Source organism: Pseudophryne corroboree, chromosome 5 (assembly GCF_028390025.1).
Source record: "Pseudophryne corroboree isolate aPseCor3 chromosome 5, aPseCor3.hap2, whole genome shotgun sequence".
In the NCBI taxonomy this organism is placed as follows: Eukaryota; Metazoa; Chordata; class Amphibia; order Anura; family Myobatrachidae; genus Pseudophryne; species Pseudophryne corroboree.
In genome coordinates this window covers 722544937-722571271 of record NC_086448.1, presented here as the reverse complement: position 1 = coordinate 722571271, position 26335 = coordinate 722544937, and the positions used below count along the sequence as shown (strand labels likewise).

The following is a 26335-nucleotide window of genomic DNA, read 5'->3' as shown; positions in this document are numbered from 1 at the left end:
ACTTACCGCAGCTGCGTTTGACGGCATGGCGGTGGAACGCCGGATCCTAAGGGAAAAGGCATTCAGGAAGAGGTCATTCCTACCCTGGTCAAAGCCAGAAAGGAGGTGACCGCACAACATTATCACCACATGTGGCGAAAATATGTTGCGTGGTGTGAGGCCAGGAAGGCCCCACGAAGAAATTTCAACTCGGTCGATTCCTGCATTTCTTGCAAACAGGAGTGTCTATGGGCCTCAAATTGGGGTCCATTAAGGTTCAAATTTCGGCCCTGTCGATTTTTCTTCCAGAAAGAATTGGCTTCAGTTCCTGAAGTCCGGAAGTTTGTCAAGGGAGTATTGCATATACAACCCCCTTTTGTGCCTCCAGTGGCACTGTGGGATCTCAACGTAGTTCTGGGATTCCTCAAAACACATTGGTTTAAAACCAGTCAAATCTGTGGATTTGAAGCATCTCACATGAAAAGTGAACATGCTCTTGGACCTGGCCTGGACCAGGCGAGTGTCAAATTGGTGGTTTTTTTCTCAAAAAAGACCATATCTGTTTGTCCATTCGGACAGGGCAGAGCTGCGGACTCGTCCTCAGTTCTCTCCCTAAGGTGGTGTCAGTGTTTCACCTGAACCAGCTTATTGTGGTGTCTTGCGCCTACTAGGGACTTGGAGGACTCCAAGTTGCTAGATGTGGTCAGGGCCCTGAAAATATAGGTTCCAGGACGGCTGGAGTCAGGAAAACTGACTTGCTGTTATCCTGTATGCACCCAACAAACTGGGTGCTCTTGCTTTTAAGCAGACTTTTGCTAGTTGGATGTGTAATACAATCCAGCTTGCACATTCTGTGGCAGGCCTGCCACAGCCAAAATATGTAAATGCCCATTCCACAAGGAAGGTGGGCTCATCTTGGGCGGCTGCCCGAGGGGTCTCGGCTTTACAACTTTGCCGAGCGGCTATTTAGTCAGGGGCAAACACGTTTGTAAAATCCTACAAATTTGATACCCTGGCTAAGGAGGACCTGGAGTTCTCTCATTCGGTGCTGCAGAGTCATCCGCACTCTCCCGCCCGTTTGGGAGCTTTGGTATAATCCCCATGGTCCTTTCAGGAACCCCAGCATCCACTAGGACGATAGAGAAAATAAGAATTTACTTACCGATAATTCTATTTCTCGGAGTCCGTAGTGGATGCTGGGCGCCCATCCCAAGTGTGGATTATCTGCATTACTTGTACATAGTTACAAAAATCGGGTTATTATTGTTGTGAGCCATCTTTTCAGAGGCTCCGCTGTTATCATACTGTTAACTGGGTTCAGATCACAGGTTGTACAGTGTGATTGGTGTGGCTGGTATGAGTCTTACCCGGGATTCATAAATCCTTCCTTATTGTGTACGCTCGTCCGGGCACAGTACCTAACTGAGGCTTGGAGGAGGGTCATAGGGGGAGGAGCCAGTGCACACCACCTGATCCTAAAGCTTTACTTTTTGTGCCCTGTCTCCTGCGGAGCCGCTATTCCCCATGGTCCTTTCAGGAACCCCAGCATCCACTACGGACTCCGAGAAATAGAATTATCGGTAAGTAAATTCTTATTTTTTCAAATAGAGGCTCAAACACCACCTTCTATCTGCTGTAGTATCTCCCATTTGCACCAATCATTGTCTCATTCTACAGTATGTTATTTTAATGTTTTGTTTTTAATGTGTCTTATTTAAGGTTTCCGTTTGTGGCAATATCCATCGGCTTTGCAGTGAATAAACAGGTAGGTAATGTGAATTAAACTCCCCTTTCGTCCTGTGGGGGCACTTGACCAGGGGGTATAAAGGCTCGTTAGTATCGGACTCTGGTATTTAAATTTCCTTTCTTGGCTGTCCCTTAAAAAAAAACAAAAAAAAAAAAAACTGGGAATCTACAACTACTCTGTATGCTTTCATAGCTCAGTTTCTTAAGGTCACACATTTCCACTTATGAATCCTGCATCCCTTAACTGGTGTCTCTAGAGCCATATCCACTCCAGTTTGGTAAATAAGGCAATTAAAAAATGGTCTGAGCTAATCTTGCAGATGCACTCTCACTTTTTCAGCTTGGTCTGCAATAAAGCAGGCAACCAATCTTCACACGTCTGCATGATGGGCACCTACCCACTAGGCCTTGGCTGTGCCTCTGCTTGGATCGGGGGTTCAGTTTCACATAAGGTTTCTGACATTATAGAAAATTTTACAGGACATGGGGCAATTTATCAAACATTGGAAAGAGATAAAGTACCAACCAATCAGCTTCTGTCCTTTTGAACCACTCCAAGATTTGATACATCTCCCCCATGGACTTTATTTACTACCAGTTTACCTTATTTTAAACAATCCTATGTAGAGAAAATGACCCAACGTTAACAAGGTTATTGTACATACACAGACATTATATATAATGTCTGTGTGTATATATATATATATATATATATATATATATATATATATATATATATATATATATATATATATATATATATATATATATATATATATTATAATGAATATAGGGGATTTTACAGTTACGCTCTCTCCAACTCATGATGTGAGACCATAGCATGGCTAAACAGTGTATGTATTACATTGCAGGTTCAAATTCAAAGAATGTTATTGTTAGTGCAAGGTATGAACAGAGGAGACCACCTTGTCACAGGTTACCTGAGCTCAGCCATAGACCCCCAAAATTTGCCAGGTTGTCTACTTAATGCCTCCCATGGCATTGATTGACCGTACAGAGCTGGGAAAGGACAGACCAGTCAATCTGCTGTGTGGGTGGGGTCGAACGGGGCATCCTTAAGGCCGTATTTCTCCAGTGACCTATACAAATCTCATCTACAAAATACATGAGCCACCAGCCAATAAAATGCACCCATTGCCAGCCTTAAAAACCAGCAGTGAATTGCTCTAGGTACCGACCACTACTGAACTGTACAGGCTTAATATGCCATTTCTGTAGAGGACTTATACTGATATTTTGGGGGGAAAAAATATTTTAACAAAAAAATCAGAACCCCAGCATACACCCATAAATTATGTGACTTACAAGACCGTTTAAAAAAAAAAAAAAAGATCTTCTATATATAGCTAATTGCTATCAATAATTATATGTTATACCTACAAGTCCCAGTGCTGCAGTCATTAAAATGTCAAGTACTGTACATTTATAAAGTACTTCAAATGTTACAGAAACAGTTTCTGTCAGTGGGAACATTACTGGCCTCTTTCAGAGTTAGGGGCAGATCCAGCTAAGGGGGGTAAATGAGCACCTGGACACACCATGGTGGTCATTCCGAGTTGTTCGCTCGTTATTTTTTTGTCGCAACGGAGCGATTAGTCGCTAATGCGCATGCGCAATGTCCGCAGTGCGACTGCGCCAAGTAAATTTGCTATGCAGTTAGGTATTTTACTCACGGCATTACGAGGTTTTTTCTTCGTTCTGGTGATCGTAATGTGATTGACAGGAAGTGGGTGTTTCTGGGCGTAAACTGGCCGTTTTATGGGAGTGTGTGAAAAAACGCTGCAGTTTCTGGGAAAAACGCGGGAGTGGCTGGAGAAATGGAGGAGTGTCTGGCCGAACGCTGGGTGTGTTTGTGACGTCAAACCAGGAACGAAACTGACTGAACTGATCGCAGTTGCCGAGTAAGTCTGGAACTACTCAGAAACTGCTAAGAAGTGTCTATTCGCAATTCTGCTAATCTTTCGTTCGCAATTTTGATAAGCTAAGATTCACTCCCAGTAGGCGGCGGCTTAGCATGTGCAAAGCTGTTAAAAGCAGCTTGCGAGCGAACAACTCTGAATGAGGGCCCATGTTATGTAAGGGCTGCAAATGCAGCCTTTTCATTTGTGTGTCTTGTGGGACTGCCTCTGCTTGAAGCACATCCAATAAAGCTGCTTTTCTCTAACATCCATAAGGGATATTGGGGTACGATGGGGTATAACCTTCTAAAGCGGACAACCATTACACATGCAGCTATCATTATTCTATAAAATGACAGATAAAATGTGATTGGTTGCTATGGGCATCGTCTCCACTTGTCCTTTTTAGAAAGTTTGAATCATATCCCCCTGAGAATGAGCCTTTCCGTTATCCGAACAAAAATGTGACCATTTATTTTATTTCTTGGTCAGGTTGAATTTGGAGTGGTGTACAGTTGTGTAGAAGACAAGATGTACACTGGCAGAAGGGGAAAAGGGGCGTATTGTAATGGCCAGAAATTACAGGTCTCTGGGCAGAAGGGTAAGTTCCACCTCACAGCGTGCTTTTGTTAACAGTGCCTCTACTCCATACTAAACAGGCTGAGCGTATTGGATCTAAAGACATTAGCGAGTGGAAATCATCACATGTGAAGCGACACACAATGTTCAGTTTTACTCGACACTCCAAGTTTGATATAAAAAAAAAAAAAGTCTAGTACAGATATGTCCTCTTACATCTTTGCTTCGTGCGCTACAAGTCGTGTTACACATAACGCGTGAGTGCCGTGTGACTCATTAGTGCCGAGTGTCTTTTTTATTTTTGCATTTTTCCCGCGAAAATGCGTCTTGGACGCAAAGTAATGTAATAGGACACAAAAGCAGCGTCTGTTGATTAAAATGAAATGCAGCATGCCTATATTCTGTGTGCAATTGCGGTGCCAATATAATTCTGCACATCTACAGACCAAGAGCTGGTATATGATTTGGCAACTGCATCATAGAAATAAGTCACTCACAAAAATTGTCCTTACGCTATTAATATATAGATGTCATAAGTCACAATGGTGTCTATTTACTAAGCCTTTAATAGAGCTCCTAACTTCCATATTACAGGCTGTGTTGGAAAAATGACAGGTGCTGGTTGGTTGGTACTTTATCTCCATCCACTTTATCTCTCTCCAAGGCTTAGTAAATAGACCCCTATATACTGTAAGCAACGTTCTAGCTCATAAAGTATACTTATGATAAGTGACTTTGGAATAGTGCAGCATGTGTTATCATTGATTTGCAAAGCACCATAATAGCTACATTGTGCATAATGCATACAATTGGACAGTTTACAATTTTTAATTGTTGGCTGTATAAGTTTTGGCTTTAATATGATTTTAATATATATTTCTCTATCGTCCTAAGTGGATGCTGGGGTTCCTGAAAGGACCATGGGGAATAGCGGCTCCGCAGGAGACAGGGCACAAAAGTAAAGCTTTTACAGGTCAGGTGGTGTGTACTGGCTCCTCCCCCTATGACCCTCCTCCAGACTCCAGTTAGATTTTTGTGCCCGGCCGAGAAGGGTGCAATTCTAGGTGGCTCTCATAAAGAGCTGCTTAGAGAGTTTAGCTTAGGTTTTTTATTTTACAGTGATTCCTGCTGGCAACAGGATCACTGCAACGAGGGACAGAGGGGAGAAGAAGTGAACTCACCTGCGTGCAGGATGGATTGGCTTCTTGGCTACTGGACATGAAGCTCCAGAGGGACGATCACAGGTACAGCCTGGATGGTCACCGGAGCCACGCCGCCGGCCCCCTCACAGATGCTGAAGCAAGAAGAGGTCCAGAATCGGCGGCTGAAGACTCCTGCAGTCTTCTTAAGGTAGCGCACAGCACTGCAGCTGTGCGCCATTTTCCTCTCAGCACACTTCACACGGCAGTCACTGAGGGTGCAGGGCGCTGGGGGGGGGCGCCCTGGGAGGCAAATGTAAACCTTTAAAAAGGCTAAAAATACCTCACATATAGCCCAGAGGCTATATGGAGATATTTACCCCTGCCTAAATGTACTAAATAGCGGGAGACGAGCCCGCCGGAAAAGGGGCGGGGCCTATCTCCTCAGCACACGGCGCCATTTTCTGTCACAGCTCCGCTGGTCAGGAAGGCTCCCAGGTCTCTCCTCTGCACTGCACTACAGAAACAGGGTATAACAGAGAGGGGGGGCAAAATAAATGGCAATATATTAATATAAAAGCAGCTATAAGGGAGCACTTAATCATAAGGCTATCCCTGTCATATATAGCGCTTTTTTGGTGTGTGCTGGCAGACTCTCCCTCTGTCTCCCCAAAGGGCTAGTGGGTCCTGTCTTCGTATAGAGCATTCCCTGTGTGTCTGCTGTGTGTCGGTACGTGTGTGTCGACATGTATGAGGACGTTATTGGTGTGGAGGCGGAGCAATTGCCAAATATGAGGATGTCACCTTCTAGGGGGTCGACACCAGAATGGATGCCTTATTTGTGGAATTACGGGATAGCGTCAACTCGCTTAAGCAGTCGTTTGCCGACATGAGGCGGCCGGACACTCACTTAGTGCCTGTCCAGGCGCCTCAAACACCGTCAGGGGCTGTAAAACGCCCCTTGCCTCAGTCGGTCGACACAGACCCAGACACAGGCACTGATTTCGGTAGTGAAGGTGACGAATCAACCGTATTTTCCAAAAGGGCCACACGTTATATGATTTTGGCAATAAAGGAGATGTTACATTTAGCTGATACTACAGGTACCACTAAACAGGGTATTATGTGGGGTGTGAAAAAACTACCAGTAGTTTTTACCGAATCAGAAGAATTAAATGACGTGTGTGATGAAGCGTGGGGTGCCCCGATAAAAAACTGCTAATTTCAAAGAAGTTATTGGCTTTATACCCTTTCCCGCTAGAGGTTAGGGAGCGCTGGGAAACACCTCCTAGGGTGGACAAAGCGCTAACACGCTTATCAAAACAAGTGGCGTTACCCTCTCCTGAGACGGCCGCACTTAAAGATCCATCAGATAGGAGGATGGAAAATATCTAAAAAGGTATATACACACATGCAGGTGTTATACTACGACCAGCTATTGCGACTGCCTGGATGTGCAGTGCTGGGGTAGTTTGGTCAGAGTCCCTGATCGAAAATATTGATACCCTGGACAGGGACAATATTTTACTGTCGTTAGAACAAATAAAGGATGCATTTCTTTATATGCGTGATGCACAGAGAGATATCTGCACACTGGCATCACGGGTAAGTGCTATGTCCATTTCGGCCAGAAGAGCTTTATGGACACGACAGTGGACAGGCGATGCGTAGAGGAGTTATTTGGGGTCGGTCTATCGGATTTGGTGGCCACGGCTACGGCCGGGAAATCCACCTTTCTACCTCAAGTCACTCCCCAACAGAAAAAGGCACCGACCTTTCAACCGCAGCCTTTTCGTTCCTTTAAAAATAAGAGAGCAAAGGGCTATTCATATCTGCCACGAGGCAGAGGACGAGGGAAGAGACAGCAACAGGCAGCTCCTTCCCAGGAACAGAAGCCCTCCCCGGCTTCTACAAAAGCCTCAGCTGGGGCTTCGCAAGCGGACTCGGGGGCGGTAGGCGGTCGTCTCAAGAATTACAGCGCGCAGTGGGCTCACTCGCAGGTAAATCCCTGGATCCTGCAGATAATATCTCAGGGGTACAGGTTGAAATTAGAGACAGAGCCACCTCGCCGTTTCCTGAAGTCTGCTTTACCAACGTCCCCCTCAGAAAGGGAGACGGTTTTGGAAGCCATTCACAAGCTGTATTCTCAGCAGGTGATAGTCAAGGTACCTCTTCTACAACAAGGGAAGGGGTATTATTCCACTCTTTTTGTGGTACCGAAGCCGGATGGCTCGGTAAGGCCTATTCTAAATCTGAAGTCCTTGAACCTGTACATAAAGAAGTTCAAGTTCAAGATGGAGTCACTCAGAGCAGTGATAAGCGAACCTGGAAGAAGGGGACTTTATGGTATCCTTGGACATCAAGGATGCGTATCTCCACGTTCCAATTACCCCTCACACCAGGGGTACCTCAGGTTCGTTGTACAAAACTGTCACTATCAGTTTCAGACGCTGCCGTTTGGTTTGTCCACGGCACCTCGGGTCTTTACAAAGGTAATGGCCGAGATAATATTTCTTCTTCGAAGAAAAGGCGTATTAATTATCCCATACTTGGACGATCTCCTAATAAGGGCAAGGTCCAGAGAACAGCTAGAGATGGGTTTAGCACTATCTCAAGAGGTGCTAAAGCAGCACGGATGGATTCTGAATATTCCAAAATCCCAATTAATGCCGACAACTCGTCTGCTGTTCCTGGGGATGATTCTGGACACAGTTCAGAAAAGGTTTTTCTTCCCGAAGAAAAAGCCAAGGAGTTATCTGACCTGGTCAGGAACCTCCTAAAACCAGGAAAGGTGTCTGTACATCAATGCACAAGAGTCCTGGGAAAAACTGGTAGCTTCTTACGAAGCAATCCCTTTCGGCAGATTCCATGCAAAGGGATCTGTTGGACAAATGGTCAGGGTCGCATCTTCAGATGCACCTGCGGATAACCCTGTCGCCGAGGACAAGGGTATCCTTTCTGTGGTGGTTGCAGGAGGCTCATCTATTGGAGGGCCGCAGATTCGGCATGCAGGATTGGATCCTGGTGACCACGGGTGCCAGCCAGAGAGGCTGGGGAGCAGTCACACAGGGAAGAAATTTCCAGGGAGTGTGGTCGAGCCTGAAAAAGTCTCTTCACATAAGCATTCTGGAACTAAGAGCAATCTACAATGCTCTAAGCCAGGCGGAACCTCTGCTTCAAGGAAGACCGGTGTTGATCCAGTCGGACAACATCACGGCAGTCGCCCATGTAAACAGACAGGGCGGCACAAGAAGCAGGAGGGCAATGGCAGAAGCTGCCAGGATCCTTCGCTGGGCGGAGAATCACGTGATAGCACTGTCAGCAGTATTCATCCGGGGCGTGGACAACTGGGAAGCAGACTTCCTCAGCAGACACGACCTTCACCCGGGAGAGTGGAGACTTCATCCAGAAGTTTTCCACATGCTATTAAACCGTTGGGTAAAACCAATGGTGGACATGATGGCGTCTCGCCTCAACAAAACACTGGACAGGTATTGCGCCAGGTCAAGAGATCTGCAGGCAATAGCTGTGGACGCGCTGGTAACACCTTGGGTGTACCAGTCGGTATATGTGTTTCCTCCTCTGCCTCTCATACCAAAGGTATTGAGGATTATACGGCAAAGTGGAGTAAGACTAGTGGCTCCGGATTGGCCAAGAAGGACTTGGTACCCGGAACTTCGAGAGATGGTCACGGACGATCCGTGGCCTCTACTTCTGAGAAGGGACCTGCTTCAGCAGGGTACTTGTCTTTTTCAAGACTTACCGCGGCTGCGTTTGACGGCATGGCGTTTGAATGCCAGATCCTAAAAGGAAAAGGCATTCCAGAAGAAGTCATTCCTACCTTGATAAAGGCAAGGAAGGAAGTCACCGCGAAGCTTTATCGCCGTATTTGGCGAAAATATGTTGCGTGGTGCGAGCAGCGGAGTGCTCCGATGGAGGAATTTCAACTGGGTCGTTTTCCTACATTTCCTGCAATCAGGATTGTCTATGGGTCTCAAATTGGGATCTATTAAGGTTCAAATTTCGGCCCTATCAATATTCTTCCAAAAAGAATTGGCCTCAGTCCCTGAGGTCCAGATTTTTATCACAGGAGTACTGCATATACAGCCTCCTGTGGTGCCTAAGGTGGCACCGTGGGATCTAAATGTAGTTTTAGATTTCCTCAAATCAAATTGGTTTGAACCACTAAAGAAGGTGGATTTGAAATATCTCACATGGAAAGTGACTATGTTACTGGCCCTGGCTTCGGCCGGGAGAGTATCTGAACTGGCGGCTTTGTTTTATAAAAGCCCTTATTTAATTTTCCATTCGACATAGGGCAGAGCTGCGGACGCGTCCGCATTTTCTCCCTAAGGTGGTATCAGCGTTTCACCTGAACCAGCCTATTGTAGTGCCTGCGGCTACAGACGACTTGAAGGACTCCAAGTTGTTGGACGTTGTCAGAGCCTTAAAAATATACATTTAAAGGACGGCTGGAGTCAGAAAATCTGACTCGCTGTTTATACTGTATGCACCCAACAAGTTGGGTGCACCTGCTTCTAAGCAGTCGATTGCTCGTTGGATTTGTAACAAAATTCAACTTGTACATTCTGTGGCAGGCCTGCCACAGCCTAAATCTGTTAAGGCCCATTCCGCAAGGAAGGTGGGCTCATCTTGGGCGGCTGCCCGAGGGGTCTCGGCATTACTACTCTGCCGAGCAGCTACGTGGTCAGGGGAGAACACGTTTGTAAATTTTTACAAATTTGATACCCTGGCAAAGGAGGACCTGGAGTTCTCTCATTCGGTGCTGCAGAGTCATCCGCACTCTCCCGCCCGTTTGGGAGCTTTGGTATAATCCCCATGGTCCTTTCAGGAACCCCAGCATCCACTTAGGACGATAGAGAAAATAAGAATTTACTTACCGATAATTCTATTTCTCGGAGTCCGTAGTGGATGCTGGGCGCCCATCCCAAGTGCGGATTATCTGCAATACTTGTACATAGTTATTGTTAACTAATTCGGGTTATTGTTTAGGAAGCCATCTTTCAGAGGCTCCTCTGTTATCATACTGTTAACTGGGTTTAGATCACAAGTTGTACGGTGTGATTGGTGTGGCTGGTATGAGTCTTACCCGGGATTCAAAATCCTCCCTTATTGTGTACGCTCGTCCGGGCACAGTACCTAACTGGAGTCTGGAGGAGGGTCATAGGGGGAGGAGCCAGTACACACCACCTGACCTGTAAAAGCTTTACTTTTGTGCCCTGTCTCCTGCGGAGCCGCTATTCCCCATGGTCCTTTCAGGAACCCCAGCATCCACTACGGACTCCGAGAAATAGAATTATCGGTAAGTAAATTCTTATTTTTTTATCAATACTGATCCCTGTTTTAGTAAACAAAAGCTTAATTTTCTCTAATTTTGTCATAAAACACTGGAATTTACCCGCATTTTTAGTTAATGTTAAAAAACAAAATGTCTCTCCTTATTTGTTCCATCCTGTAATTACTGTGGAGGAATCATCTTTCTGTTCACACAATATACTGTATACTTTAATTTGCATATTGCAGCCACTGGATCTTGGCAGCAAATGTTGCAGATGTGACCCAAAACACAGTAGTTTAAAAATGGAACTGAATTTATCGGAAACAGTCTGCCTACTACAGGTTGAGTATTCCTTATCCAAAATGCTTGGGACCAGAGATATTTTGGATATGGGATTTTTCCGTATTTTGGAATAATTGCATACCATAATGAGATATCATGGTGATGGGACCTAAATCTAAGCACAGAATGCATTTATGTTACATATACACCTTATACACACAGCCTGAAGGTAATTTTAGCCAATATTTTTTATAACTTTGTGCATTAAACAAAGTGTGTCTACATTCACACAATTCAGTTATGTTTCATATACACCTTATACACCTTATACACACAGCCTGAAGGTCATTTAATACAATATTTTCTATAACTTTGTGTATTAAAGTTTGTGTACATTGAGCCATCAGAAAACAAAGGTTTCACTGTCTCACTCTCACTCAAAAAAGTCTGTATTTCGGAATATTCCGTATTTCGGAATATTTGGATATGGGATACTCAACCTGTATCGCTGAATTTTCATACTAGTGATAGTGTCTATTTACTAATCCTTGAATGGAGATAAAGTGGACAGAGATAAAGTACCAGCCAGTCAGCTCCTGTTATTTTTCGAACACAGTAAGTGTAACATGGCAGTTAGGAGCCGATTGGCTGGAACTTTAACTTGCATGTTACAGTTACTGTGTTTGAAAAATAACAGGAGCTGATTGGATGGTACTTTTATCTCCGTCCAAGGCTTAGTAAATAGACCCCTTAGGGAGGGGTCTATGTACTAAGCCGTAGAGAGAGAAAATGTAGACGGATATTAAGTACCGGCCAATCAGCTCCTAACTGTCATTTTTCTAACACAGTAACTGTAACATGGCAGTTAGGAGCTCCGTTTACTTTATTTCTCTCCAAGGCTTAGGAAATAGGACCCCATAGTCCTTGTACACCACTTGCTTGTGTTACCTGTCCTTTACTGTAAACGTGCCTAAAGAAACAGTCAGATGTTGTGCAACTTGCAAATAAGAGCGCCAAATCGGACGGATCTATGATGTCGCATGTGCCTCGTACATATGTAAATAACCCATTATATGATCTATTGAAAAGTTATAACCTATAGCAACAATACATCTTTAACATTTAATATAAAAGTTGATACAGTGTAGTGTTAACAGTAGGGTCTCTAACAATAAAATCCCTATGATTCTCAGCACATTAATATTTTTATATTTGTTAGCTGCCACAAGGTGAATACAGCACTGAGAAAAACAAATACAGGAAACCACGTAAATACAATGCATAACAGTGACACCATGGGGGAATCCAAGCTTTCCAGTAACCCTATAGACAAGGAGTGACAAGTGCAGGGGCAATGGTAAGGTTCTAGTCAGCGGGCAGGAGGAAGGCACAACACCTCTCACTGATCCCTTACCCATCGCAGGGTGAGCAGACAGTGCCTGAGTTGCTGAAGGAGGCAAAAGACAAGGAGCACTGATAAGGAGAGTGCAAGGAAAGAGGGTACATTCTACATACCCTCCTATTATACTATATCCCTGCCTTCTCTCTTATGTCGCTGCTGCCTAGGCTGAGGAAGTACAGTATATGCATGAAGAACATGCCGCAGAATAATCCAGTTTTACATTTGATGTATTTTGGTAAATTACCTTAGTTGACACTGTTCTTTATTTTTCAGATATAACAAAATCCATGATTATTACAGAATTGGGATCAAATCGTAACCCAGACGTTATTGCTACTGTTCTGTCTAACATGGAGAGACTATTGTGTATTCCAATCCATGGGTAATACTCTGTTTTATGCTTTTGTTATAAACATTTTGTGAGAAAAATGAATAATTGTATGAAGAATAAAACCCTACTGTCATTTACAGTACATGACCCTGCCATACAGCAGTTTATGCAACCAGTGGCCACTTTATTAGATAGACCTTTCTAGTACAGGACCCCCTCCCCTTTTCTCCCAGATCATCCTGAATTCTTCATGGCATGGATTCAGCAAGGTGCTGAAACCTTCCTTAGAGATATGGGTCCACGGTGACCTGATGGCATCAAGCAGCTGCCGTGGAATTGTCGGTTGCACATTCATGCTGTGAATCGTGGATTGAGATCTGGTGAAAGCCAGAGCCAGCTTTAGATGATGGGTGGTTTGTGCCATGGGGTGTCATCCTGCTGGAAGTAGCCATTAGAAGATTGGTGTACTGTGGCCATAAAGGAATTCACATCATCGGCAACAGTACGTGGGTACCCTGTGACATTTAAGCAATGAATAGTTGGTATTAGGAGGCCTAATGAGTGCCAAGAAACATTCTCCACACCGTAACACCGTTACCAGACTATCGGTAGTCACAAGCAGGATATCCTATCACCTGCATAGTGCACCATAAATCGGGATTCATCAGACCAGGCAACATTTTTCCAGTCATCAAGTTTAGCTGAGCCTGTGACTACTGTAGCCTCAGTTTGGCTGACGGCATGGAACCCGGTGCGGTCTTCTGCTGCTGTATCCCATCCACTTCAAGGATCGACATGCTCTTCTGCATACCACTGTTCCAACGATTGGTTATGAGCGTTACTGTTGTATTCTTGCTCCCTTGAAGCAGCAGGTCCATTCAGCTATGATCTTTCTTATTAACCAAGCAATTTTGTCAAGCGAACTGCCGCTCACTGGATGTGATTGGCTTTTCACACCATTCTCTGTATACTTTTATGTGTGCATATCTCAGGAGATCAGTAGTTTTGGAGATACACAGACCACCCTGTCTAACACCAATACTCATTCCATGGTCAAAGTTCCATAGATCACATTTCTACCTCATACTGGTGTTTGGTCTCAACATCTGAACCTCTTGACCATGTCTGCATTCTTCTATGCATTGTGTTGCCACCACATGATTGGCTTATTGTATATGTGCATTATAGAGCAATGTGCCTAATAAAGTGTCCAATGAGTGTATGCTCAAGTCAGAGACAGAAGTGAAAAAAATCTTTCTCGGTAATATACAGTAATAACCTCTGCTGTGCAGGAAGGTACAAGTAATTACTTACAAAGTATATAACTTTGTTCTAGAACCTAGAAAAGGTGCATTTATTTAATGCTTGAGTACTTACAGCTCATAACTTGTGCACTATGATTTCAGTTAGATTGCTGAAATAGAGATCAGTTCTTCTATAGATGTGTCCACATAACACCAATCCTCAAAATGCGCCAAATAGCACCATTTAGCCCACCTCAGAGTCTGCTTCCTAACAAACACTGATCCTAAGTACCTAGTAAACTAGAAGACCCAACATTGAGTAAACAGCGCAATAGAGGAAAAAATAACTAGTTGATTAAAAAGTGGCAAAACTGAGGAAAAGGTACACAATCCAGGTTAAAGCAACAAAACATTTGGGGTGTTATTTAAAGTTGTTAGCAATTGTGCAAAACCATGTTTCACTGCAGGTGGGGCAGATGTAACATGTGCAGAGAGAGTTAGATTTGGGTGGGGTGTGTTTAAACTGAAATCTAAATTGCAGTGTAAAAATAAAGCAGCCAGTATTTACCATGCACAGAAACAATATAACCCACCCAAATCTAACTCTCTCTGCACGTGTTATATCTGCCCCACCTGCAGTGCAACATGGTTTTGCCCAACTGCTAACATTTTTGGTTAGCTAACAACTCTGAATATCCCCGATAAAGAGAGACCTACAGCATTCATTGTAATGCTTAATATACTGTACAACTGTATGCCAATTACTCTGCGACAAACACCTAACCAAGTACACTAACTGAGGAAAAAGTACACAGTACAGTAATCACACCAGGCCTCTCACACCACATGGAGCTGAAGGAATAGATGTAGGAGGACACATCTGTTTATTGATAGAGGGGCTTAATCTAATGAAAAATATTCCTGGTAGTAGTTTATTAAATTTACGTTCTGTAATAATAAATCACATAAGATTACGTTTAAGCAATGTTTTCAATGTTTTACCAATATTTGCACCTAGGATCCGGGCAGTGGGCACGGCAGCTGTGAACATGTGTCTAGTGGCTACAGGAGGCGCTGATGCTTATTATGAGATGGGCATCCATTGCTGGGACATGGCTGCAGCGTCTGTCATCATTACAGAGGCCGGAGGGGTTATTTTGGATGCAAAAGGTTTGTCCTCAAGCATGTCACTTCAGCTCTGATAACTCCTCTCAATACTAAGGGGTCTATCCATGAAGCGGTGAAAAGTGTGGAGAAGTTGCCCATGGCAACCAGTCAGCTTTGAAGTAAGATTTAGAATTTGCATACTGTAAAATTTTACGGAGCAGCTGATTGGTTGCCATGGACAGCTTCTCCACAGGCTCACTTCTACACTCTTCTTTTCACTGCTTCATGAATAGACCCCTGAATGTTAGGATTTATGTGGATTTCTTCCATATAGTCATCTAATAAAATCCCATCGCATTCAGCTGTTCAAGTTCCGCACCAGGATTGCTGTGCAGGTGTATAGGTATTTACCATAGACTTTAATACAAATTCCCATCCACCGACAATTTTATTTATCAATAGTTACTTATATAGCGCCAGCATATTCTGTTGTGCAATACAGGTTGAGTATCCCATATCCAAATATCCGAAATACGGAATATTCCGAAATACGGACTTTTTTGAGTGAGAGTGAGATAGTGAAACTTTTGTTTTCTGATGGCTCAATGTACACAAACTTTGTTTAATACACAATGTTATTAAAAATATTGTATTACATGACCTTCAGGCTGTGTGTATAAGGTGTATATGAAATATAAATGAATTGTGTGAATGTAGACACACTTTGTTTAATGCACAATGCTATAAAAAATATTGGCTAAAATTACCTTCAGGCTGTGTGTATAAGGTGTATATGTAACATAAATGCATTCTGTGCTTAGATTTAGGTCCCATCACCATGATATCTCATTATGGTATGCAATTATTCCAAAATACGGAAAAATCCGATATCCAAAATACCTCTGGTCCCAAGCATTTTGGATAAGGGATACTCAACCTGTATAATAATGCTTACAACTGCTGCTTAGTTTGGACAGATAGACAAAACTGAATAAACAAAATTGTTCCACATGTGTGTAATTAGGATTATAGACAGACAAGAGTGTCTGCAGATGTTTCTCCTCGGTTTTTAATGCATAGTTCATCAGCAATACTAAAACTTCTTAATCAATGACTAGAAGCTGAAAAATGTGTTGGTTTTTTTTTGGGGGGGGGAATCAACAACTTATCAAGCATTCTACATTTATTATTTTTGTCCAATAAAACTTACAAATGGAAGAGTTGTTAGGGACGTGATCAGCCATCTGGCAGATTATGTGATTTATGGGCAAGATCGGGGGGTGCATGCTTTATGCGCATGGGAAAAGGTGGAATGAAAACACGTCACATGGGGGTGACCTAGTAACGCGCCACCTCTCATCATAACGACAGAGCAGGTCGTTGGGAGGCGGAGCGGCTTAGCCAGGCCTATTTAGGCAAAAATGGGGACCATCAGGCCAGGAAGTGCGAGATGACCAATCTGGCCGTCCTTATGGTGCAGTAACTTGCTTTACTTGTATGCAGTCTTTACTTTAAAATTCCACAAACTGCATAGCACCGTCTATAGGCAGCCAGTGTGTATCCAGTATGTGCCAGGACTGCATCCAGTATGAATAATTGCTATAAAACCATGTGCTCTTCTTTTAATAATTGCAAAGAACCACAATTTTTTATGTGGCTATTTCGGTGTTTCTTATACATATGAGAGGAGACTCAGTAATTTGTTTGTCTGTGTTTGCAGGGGGGCCCTTTGACCTGATGTCCTGTAGAGTGATTGCAGCAAGCAGCAAGGAAATTGGAGAGAGAATCTCCAAAGAACTCCATCTTATACCGTTAGTGCGGGATGATGGCCGGAAGCAGTGACCACATTCCTCGGTTTTAGCATACAACTGTATGCCAATTCCAACTGTATGCCAGTGGCTGGAAAATCTTACACACCATTAGCCCCACCCCATCCCCCAGTACTACTTCTTTGATGTCCTGTGTAGACAGGAAGAGGAGTCGAGGCCGACATAGGGCCCTATTGCAGTGTGAAATTGGAACAAATGTCTTCATGTACTTCTAAGTTGCAGAGGATAAGGATCTCCGAGGAGGTGCCCCACCGGTAAGAGAAGAAGTAACCAAGGAGATGGGGCTTTAGTTTGAGGAATGATTTTGAGCAAACAGTTTTTTTTTACCTTTGTTTACATCCATGCATGGATGTTTAACCCAATATTGGCTGGTTATACGTTTCATTTTAGTGATGTGATCTTTTTCAGCAATTTTGCTAAAACTGAAAATATTATTTTAGTTTTTAATCGAAAAGCAAAACGTGCACCAACATTTGACATCTGTAAACTTTAATTGAGTTTGCCTGTTAGTAGGAAAAAAAACATTTGTCGAAATACAGAGCCTTACTGACACTACTAGACTACACAAAACATACCCCACCCCAGTCTCAGCAGGGTTCTTATCACTGCCCACTAGATGTCATTACGTTTGTTTTAGGAATGATAAAAAATAACAATGGCCATGTAATGTCAGTCAACTTTTATATATACTGGTGACAACGCTATTTAAAATATCCAACGTCTATCTTGTTTCAAGGAATAAACATTTTGATAAACTTTGTCATGAATTGTAACTGAAAAGTGACCGTTATCCAGGACTATGGCTGCGTATTTAACACCTAGTAAAACAAACTTCCATAATGTAATTCATTTGTCACATCTGTTTCTATTTCTAAAGTTTTAAGCACAGTTTACAGAGGTTTCATACTGCGGTTTCATTCTTGTAACCTGTGCTGAAGTCCTCATCCACAATATTGTGGCAACAGAATAAGTGAAGCAGTGCATGGCCACATCATACATAACATTTTTCCACCATAAATTTTTTGCGCTAGCTGTTAGTATGTACAGGCAGAATCGGTATCATAAGACCAAGGCCGGATTCCCGACAGGCGGGATCCTGATGGCGAGCACAGCTTGTCCCTTTGCGGGATCGCTGCACTTTCCACACTTTGGGCCCGGTGGCGAGCTACACTCACCACACTTATTTATTATCCCTTGTGGGGGTGGCGTGGACCACCCCCCAGTCGGGATTCCAACCGCCAGGATTTGCTTGGCTGTCGGGATTCCAGCATCGGTATCCTGACCGCCGGGAAAGTAACTGCTTCCCGTACAGTAGAATGAGCTGCATGGAAAGTGGCGACACAGCTAATAGAAAATGAAAATAATAAAAAGGTTCAGGTTAAAATTAGAGAAATTCTTCGTTATTCCACAAGCTATGCAGATAAAATATTTGGTGGATAACTTGCGCGTTTTGCCAGCAGAATTTCTGTGTTACCCAGTTATATGCTGACCACACCACCCAGTATAATGAATTGACAGGCATCACTCTAGCTGTTTTCATTCAACGAAAAGCAAATGTTCAAATACAGCTCAGAATGGAAATGCAAAAGAAGAACTCGGAGCATAATGGCAGAGCTTTGGCGTGCCACTAAACTTTACACACGCAAGAAAGTAGTCCGCTTCAGTTCAATGGTGACATTGCAGATAAGCCATTCCTGTGCAGAAGAGGCGGGGCCCAAGACAGGCAGTGTAACATGTGTTAAGGGCCATACACACTAGACGACTTTTTTGAAAGGATTGAATGATATAGACGATTTTGAACGATATATCGTTCAAGTCGTCTAGTGTGTATGGTCCCCCCGACGGCCGATGTGCGCACCCGTGCTCGTTAAGAGCAGGTCGCGGATCGGCCGTGCATGCAGCTCAATATGACAGTGTCACTTGTGACATCGCTCATCACGGCATGTGTGTACAGGCCAGTACCCACTTAGTGTTCAGATGATGACACAGGTCATCGATTTTGGAGGCAATGATTTACACAGTGGTAATGAAAGTAAGGACATTATATGTTAGTATACTGTATAATGGTTGGCAAACGAATTCAGACCAATCCACGCTGGGGAGCAGTTGGGATATTTATTACTTTAGCTCTTAACAGTTCTTTAGATTTCTTTCATTCTTTTTTTTTTTTTTTGGGGGGGGGGGATTAACGAGGGTGCACCACAGAATAAGTATCTTTATATAAATATTAATCTTAATTCTTTTTTTTTCATTTACATATAACTACCTATATTCCATTTACAAAATATTTGTTTGATTCATTAATCCCCTATATAAATTACAATGTGAGAAGCTAAATATGTTCTGCTGCTGTCACATATAGAGGGGCTTTAAGATAGAAAGTTGTTGATGGAATAATAAAAAAACAGGTGTGGCTTTCTAATGGGTTTTGTGTATGTAGTAATAGTGTGCCCATTTAGTAGTAATTGTCTGGTGATTACCAGACAATATCACGCTACACTACATAAGTATTACAAGAGTCAAGGGATTGGTTGGGCACATTGCAAGTGTTCATAAATTCCTATACGCTTATGTCAGCCTACATTTCCACACTAGGACCTACACCCAGTGTCTTCAGCTTGGCCATATAATCCAAAAAAAGGTGGCCAACTACCAGCACATTACCAATAACTCAGCTCAAGGTTCAGATGGTGACCAACTGCCAGCCCATTACCAATAACGCCATGCTTAAATAGGGCCACCTGCCTGCCCATCAACAACAACTCAAGGTATCCAAACTTCCCTCCCAATGACACAAAGATGCCCACAAGGACTGGTGGTGTCACTCACCCCAGTAGGGTAGAATCAGTCTGAACCCGTGTGTTGGCGGGGAGAGCACCTCGAGACCTACAGACCCTACAGCAAGGCTGTCACTTTTATAATCTTCCTGCAAAACTATAAAGCCAGCAAGAAAGCGTATGGGTTGGTGGGAGCTTCCAAACAGACCAGGGAGCTCCCAACCAGGAAATCACTATTATAAACCAGCAACTCGGCCAATAGTGCAAACTATCAAAAAGATAATATCTCTATATGCATTTTCATATTCAAGTGCAGATTTTCTTGAAAAAAACCTGTTTGCCGAATGCTTTGTCTTACTGTTTTGGAAAATGTATTGATGCCAAAGTATGAATTGCAAACTATATATTGGTGATGTTTAAAAAAAAATTATTTGCTTTTAGTTGATATTTATGACATTTGATATATATGATAAATCTGTAATACCTCTAGCTCTCATATTACATGATCTTACATGTGTATGAACGGGTGTGGATCATAGGGTATCCGTTTGGATGGTCGACTATGTTATGGTCGACAGTCATTAGGTCGACCACTATTGGTCGACATTGACATGGACACATGGTCGACACATGAAAAGGTCGCCATGAGTTTTTCAAATTTTTTTTCTTTTGTAGAACTTTTCCATACTTTATGTTCCACGTGGACTACGATTGTGAACGGTAACCTGTGCCGAGCGCAGTGGTAGCGAAGCGAGGCACCTTGCCCGAAGCTGCGAGCCATGCGAGGGGACACAGTGCACTAATTAGGGTTCCCCGTCACTTTACGCAGAAAACTACACCAAAAAAGTGAAAAACTCATGTCGACATTTCCGTGTGTCGACCACAGCCAATGTTGACCAATAGTGGTCGACCTAATGACTGTCGACCATAACATAGTCGACCATTCATACCGGATTTGGATCATAGGGTTGACAGTCATTAGGTCGACAATGACTAGGTCGACACTTGAAATAGGTCGACTCTGTCATTAGGTTGACAATGACTAGGTCGACACTTGAAATAGGTCGACTCTGTCATTAGGTTGACAATGACTAGGTCGACACCTGAAATAGGTTGAAGCTGTCACTAGGTCAACATGGGAAAAGGTCAACATGAGTTTTTTACTTAATTTTTTACTTTTTTTTTTGTGTGTTTTCTTGGTAAAGTGATGGGGAACCCCAATTAGTGCCTTGCTCCGCTGCGTTCGTCACAGGTTACTATTCCTAGTCGTAGCCCACGTGGATCGTACAGTATCAAAAAGTTCCAAGTTTTTGTTTTGGAAAACTCATGTCGACCTAGTGACCATGTCGACCTAATGCATGTCGACAAACAGTGGTCGACCTAAGTGCAGTCTACCTAAAGACCGGATCCCGTTTGAACATATCTATCCCGCTGAATATAATAGAACGTTTGGATCATTGCCACCATGCTCCTTCTTTTCAAAATGTAACTTTGGTATGTTTTGTCACCTTTTATAATGTCAACATTTACCATGTCAACATGCTCAGAATGTCAGCAAACAGTGGGTTACAGCAGTGTGGCAATCACCTCAGCTCCAGCAGTGCAGCGGTGTCTTCCTAGTCCGGCAGTGCCAGGTGATGCGGTGTTCCGGTACACTGGTCCTAATCCTTGCCGCACACCCAAATATCCACATTCTGCAGAATGTTGGCATTTCACATGAAGACATTTCAGATTCTGACATTGTTAAAAGTGACGATATTCTGCATATGTTATCCTGTTCCATGTCGATTAATACTGTCAACATTCTGGTGTCGTCATGGTGACTTCATTCCCCTTAAACAGCTTCCTTTAAATTACATGTTTCATATGTGTGTAAAAATAAAAAAACGTTGTATTAAAACACTTATCACAAGTTTATTTTGTGTTTACCAGATGTTCAGACATAGAGACCAACAACTTACATAGTTATATTTTGTACAATATAGAAATACCGGTAGTATAATATGTAACATGTTACAAATAAATACTTATTTTAGTGTTCAAGTAAATACAGGTACACACGTTTCTGCTGTAACTTATGTTAAATTTTGCATTGTTAGCGAGTTGCTGTCTTCACCCTACATTTTTTTAAATGTTTCCTTCTTGTACTTCATTCTAATTAGCAGAATCTTAAAACTCCCCAGAACTGAATGTTACAAAAAAATCGAATACCAAAACAAACTAGCCAATCAGAATGCAGAGATTCACCATGTGGTTTCTGTTTTCATCTCCACACTCCTTTTCCTAGGTGTTACATTCACTTCTAAAGTATACTGTTGACAAGGGAGCATTGTGGTGCTGCTATAGTATTGTTATGCAGTACCAAGTACTACTTAAGCCCCGTACACACGGGGAGAGATTTGTGCGGAGCAATCTATCAGTGACCGCTCAGCACACATCTGTGCTGAGCAAGGGGGGTGCAGCTCATTTCACCCAGCGGTGAAATGAGCGACCTGCTAGATTGTGCCTGCATGCAGGCCAATCTAGCACCGGCGATAGGGACGCACGGGGCAGCGCATCTCTATCGCTGTGGGGGGTACACAAGGAGAGATCCGTGCTTAACTTCTAAGTAATCTAGTCATATTGCTTACAATTTAAGCACTGATCTCTCCGTGTGTACCCCCCTTTACTGTATATGATAAACAAATATGAGTACAAAGGCTGCAAGGCTTTAGTGAAATAGCTAGTGATTGGGAATGGTTGCCTTGTCTTCTTGCACCCACTCCTAGACAATCTATAGGATACAATAGTGAAAATGGCTGCACTATAATTGCCTATAATTTTGCTCTTAACACTGTCCTCCATATTTCCTGTTTCATACAATGCATACAGAGATTACACCTTTGGTTACACTTGACTTCATGGCTTCAATACAGTTTGATTATACTTTTCTTTTGCAGCTACTTGCAAGGCGAGTGATTAGCGATGAGTTTGCTACAGTTTCCTGCACATTTACAATAATGTGTGTCCATTGCGCTTAAGTCCTAAGTATGCCTATATGCAGATTTATGTATATCCCTTTCATGTCTTCAGAGCCTGGCGTTTTTAACCTAAGTTCATGTACCTTTTTAAAACTCTACATTATGGAGGTAGACCATTTGTGTGTCTGCCGGGTACTGTATTCCAGACTAAAGATATCTGTACTATAGTGTTACCAAGCCTGGTCCAGTAGTCTTCAATAGGGTTCTCTGAATACACAATTCTTGTTTAACTGTGACACATTAGTAAAAATTAGAAATGTGAAAATGTATGATGGTGAGCGAAATGCGTCAGTAGCTAATTCCCTGGAATTTCAGTCCTCTGTCCTTGTGTATGCAGATCTCTCCCGCATGGATACATACAGCATTTATTACTTCTTGCCTGCAATGGTGTTATTGTGCTGCTTCTTTAGTAATGTGTTTTTATATTTAAGTCAAGTAGATGATAGACCGTCCCCTTGTCAGTCAACAGCAAATTCGCTACTGCTAGTTATACTTTTAAATATTACGTTTTCGCTTTATGAGAACTCTCCGTATTAATCTGGATACAGGGACAGAGGTATTTCTTTCTTTAATATCTGGGGGGGGAAAAGCACAGATGTAACATGTTACAACATTATTAAATATTTCTTGTAATTGCACATAGAAAATAAATACACGTTTTGGGACAGAATCAGTTAGAGAAGCTGGGGACTGAGTTATGTGGTCTATTCTTGCACTTAAAGTACCCAATGTGATTAAATCGGATCAGTACTAAATGCCGCCGGCCGGAATCCCGGCGTTCGAAATACCGACGCCGGAATCCCGACCACACAATCCCGACAGGGGTGGCGAGCGGAACGCAGCCTCTTGCGGGCTCGCCACGCTGCGGGCACGGTGCCTCGCTACGCTCGGCACACTATTATATTCTCCCTCTATGGGTGTCGTGGACACCCACGGAGGGAGAATATGTCGGGATTGTGGCGGTTGGGATTTCGGCGTCGGGATTTCGACCGCCGGGATGCCGGCCGGCGGCATCTTGACCGCATCCCGATTAAATTACAGATCTGCAATCAACCCACAAGCAGACCTGAGGCAGTAGTTAACTATCATTACAGCTCGCTCTCAGGAATCATGGCTTTGCATGTGGAGCAGTGGAATATTGCCTCAGAGTGACATCTCACAGAACCTACTCTTGTGGAACTGAAAAAAAAAATACAACATAAATTCCTAATTTGCATTATTTCAAAGACTTACAAGAGTAATTCTTGTTTGATGTTAATGAAGGTTAAATGAACATCTGTTTGTGTAAAGCCCCATGCACACGGGGAGAGATGTGTGCTGAGCGATTTAGCACAGACCGCTCAGCACACATCTCTCTCTGATATAACTAAACAGCTGGATGGCCTTCTACCAATACTCTAAATCAGGGGTGGGCAATTATTTCAGCTGGGGGGCCGCTTAACACTTCCAGCGAATATTCGAGGGCCACACACAAAATATCTTGTATATACAATATCACAAAAATGCTGTTAGATTTTTATAAAAAAATATTTTATTATACAAAGCAAACAGAATAAGAAAATGAACACTGATACAATATAGAAAACAGTAAATGTCTAGGTAGGAGTACAAGGAACAGAAATGGAGGAAGAGGAGGAGAAGACAGAAAGAAGACAGAAAATAAGAGAGAGAAAAAATAAATAAATAACAAACACTCAAGCCTTCGTACAATCAAATGGAGTGTCCGTTTAAAAAAAAAAGACTAACAATCAAAAGTGGAATTAACAATTACATAAGAGTCAGTGAGATGATTGAAACCTCTGATGCGCATTAATCAGAGAAGCGAAGTCAGGCATCATCTCTGTTGTCGCAATCCGAAGCACAGCTGCAAGGTGCTCATCATTCATGGAAGATCTGTGTTTTGACTTGTTAAATTTCATCACAGAAAATGCCTGCTCGCATATGTAGGTTGAACCAAATAGCACAAGCATCTTCCGCGCATGAGCCTTGATCTTTGGAAAGTTTTGACCATTGAGAGAGGCATTAAACCGTGGAAGAGGTTCTGATTTGAATTGCTCTTTAAGCAAAGCATCACACTGCAGGTCAATAAGCTCAAGTTGAAGATCACAAGGAGCATTGTCGACATCAAATGTGAAAGGTGAGGAGACCAAAGATAAATCTTTTTCTATTGTTTTGAAATCATTGAATCTCCGTGAAAACTCCCCATGTAAATCGAGTACTGATGATGCATATTTTTCCAGATTTTCATCTGAAACAGCAACTTGATGCAAAGTGCAGAAATGAGTGAACTGCTTGTTCCTTAAATGACGGGAGAAAAGCAGCAATTTGGTCATAAATGACTTCACGCTGAAATGCAGATCATGAGCAAAAAGCCCCTTCCCTAGCAGTCTTAGATTTAATTCATTCATGTGGCCCATAACATCAACAGAAAATGCAAAATCAGATAGCCAATCCTTATTTTTCAGCTGGGGAAAATCGGGTTCTTTTCCTTTCATGTTTAGAAACACCCCAATCTGCTCTCTCAGCTCCCACACTCTTTTCAAAACATTCCCCAAGCTAAGCCATCTCACATTGGTATGATACAGGATATCTGTGTGCTCAGCTTCAGTCTCCTCTAGCAGAGCTACAAATTGTCTGTGATTTAATCCTCTTGCGCGAATGTAGTTGACCACTTTTGTAACTGTGTCCACAACGTTGCTTAATTTTAAAACACTTTTACAAAGGACCTCTTGATGTATGATGCAATGTAGAAAGACAATTTTGTGTTCTGGATTCTTTTCACTGACTTGGTCTTGAATTCTTTTTAGCAATCCAATATTTTTTCCTGTTAGATTGGGGCTTCCGTCAGTTGTCACACCAGCCAATTTTTCCCACTCCACTCCAAGTTTGTACACACACTGATTTACAGCCTCCAATAAATCCTTTCCAGTTGTTGTATCTTTCATGGACTGCATTGATGCCAGCTCTTCTGTAATATCAAAATTTTCATTCATACCTCGAATGAAAATCATCAACTGGGCTGTGTCTTTGACATCACAACTTTCATCCAGTGCTAACGCAAAATCTGACATATTGTTGACTTTCTTTTTTAATTGCAGTTCCATATTCTCGGATATGTCCTCGATGCGCCTCACAACAGTTCGCCGTGACAAGCTAATATTTTCAAACATTTTTTTCTTGTCTGGGCACAATATTGCAGCAGAGTCAACCATACATTCCTTTATAAATTCTCCTTCAGTGAACGGCTTACTGTTCTTGGCGATTTTGTGTGCTATTAAATAGCTCACCTTTGTAATTCCATCCTGTGCAGATGACAATTTTGTGAAAAATGTTTGCTCTTTTTGGATTCGAGCAACCATCTCATTGGCTTTCTCCAATTTGTCTTCAGCAGATAAATTTTTATACTTCAAAGCATGCTTTGTCTCGAAATGGCGATTTAAATTATATTCTTTGAATACTGCCACGAATTTCTTACAAACTAAGCACACTGCTTTTTCACCAACAAGGAAAAAAAAATATTTAGGAGTCCATTCTTTGTTGAATTTTCTGCATTCACCGTCTATCTTTCTTTTCTTTGTGAAACTCATTTCTTAGTCTGTTGATTTTAAATCAAAATCAAAATTTAGGCAATAAATATAAACAAGACTCACACAGTGGTGCGCATTACTGACATCTGTATGAT

General features: G+C 42.6%; 2 protein-coding genes across 2 annotated transcripts in view; one reads left to right on the top strand and one right to left on the bottom strand.

Annotated features, from left to right (window-relative positions):
- Positions 1-21533, top strand: part of IMPA1 (inositol monophosphatase 1) — a 51000-nt gene extending 29467 nt beyond the window's left edge. Inside the window, exons 5-9 of the mRNA XM_063923999.1 lie at positions 1699-1744; positions 4137-4245; positions 12619-12727; positions 14939-15090; positions 16748-21533. Of these exons, the coding sequence (XP_063780069.1) occupies positions 1699-1744; positions 4137-4245; positions 12619-12727; positions 14939-15090; positions 16748-16869 (538 nt within the window). The 3' untranslated portion in view covers positions 16870-21533. The remainder of the gene's footprint in view (positions 1-1698; positions 1745-4136; positions 4246-12618; positions 12728-14938; positions 15091-16747) is intronic.
- An 8-nt stretch (positions 21534-21541) lies between these two features.
- LOC134928353 (E3 ubiquitin-protein ligase RNF31-like) overlaps positions 21542-26335 on the bottom strand; it is a 146764-nt gene continuing 141970 nt past the window's right edge. The window contains exon 15 of the mRNA XM_063923998.1: positions 21542-23228. Coding sequence (XP_063780068.1) covers positions 23187-23228 — 42 coding nt within the window. The 3' untranslated portion in view covers positions 21542-23186. The remainder of the gene's footprint in view (positions 23229-26335) is intronic.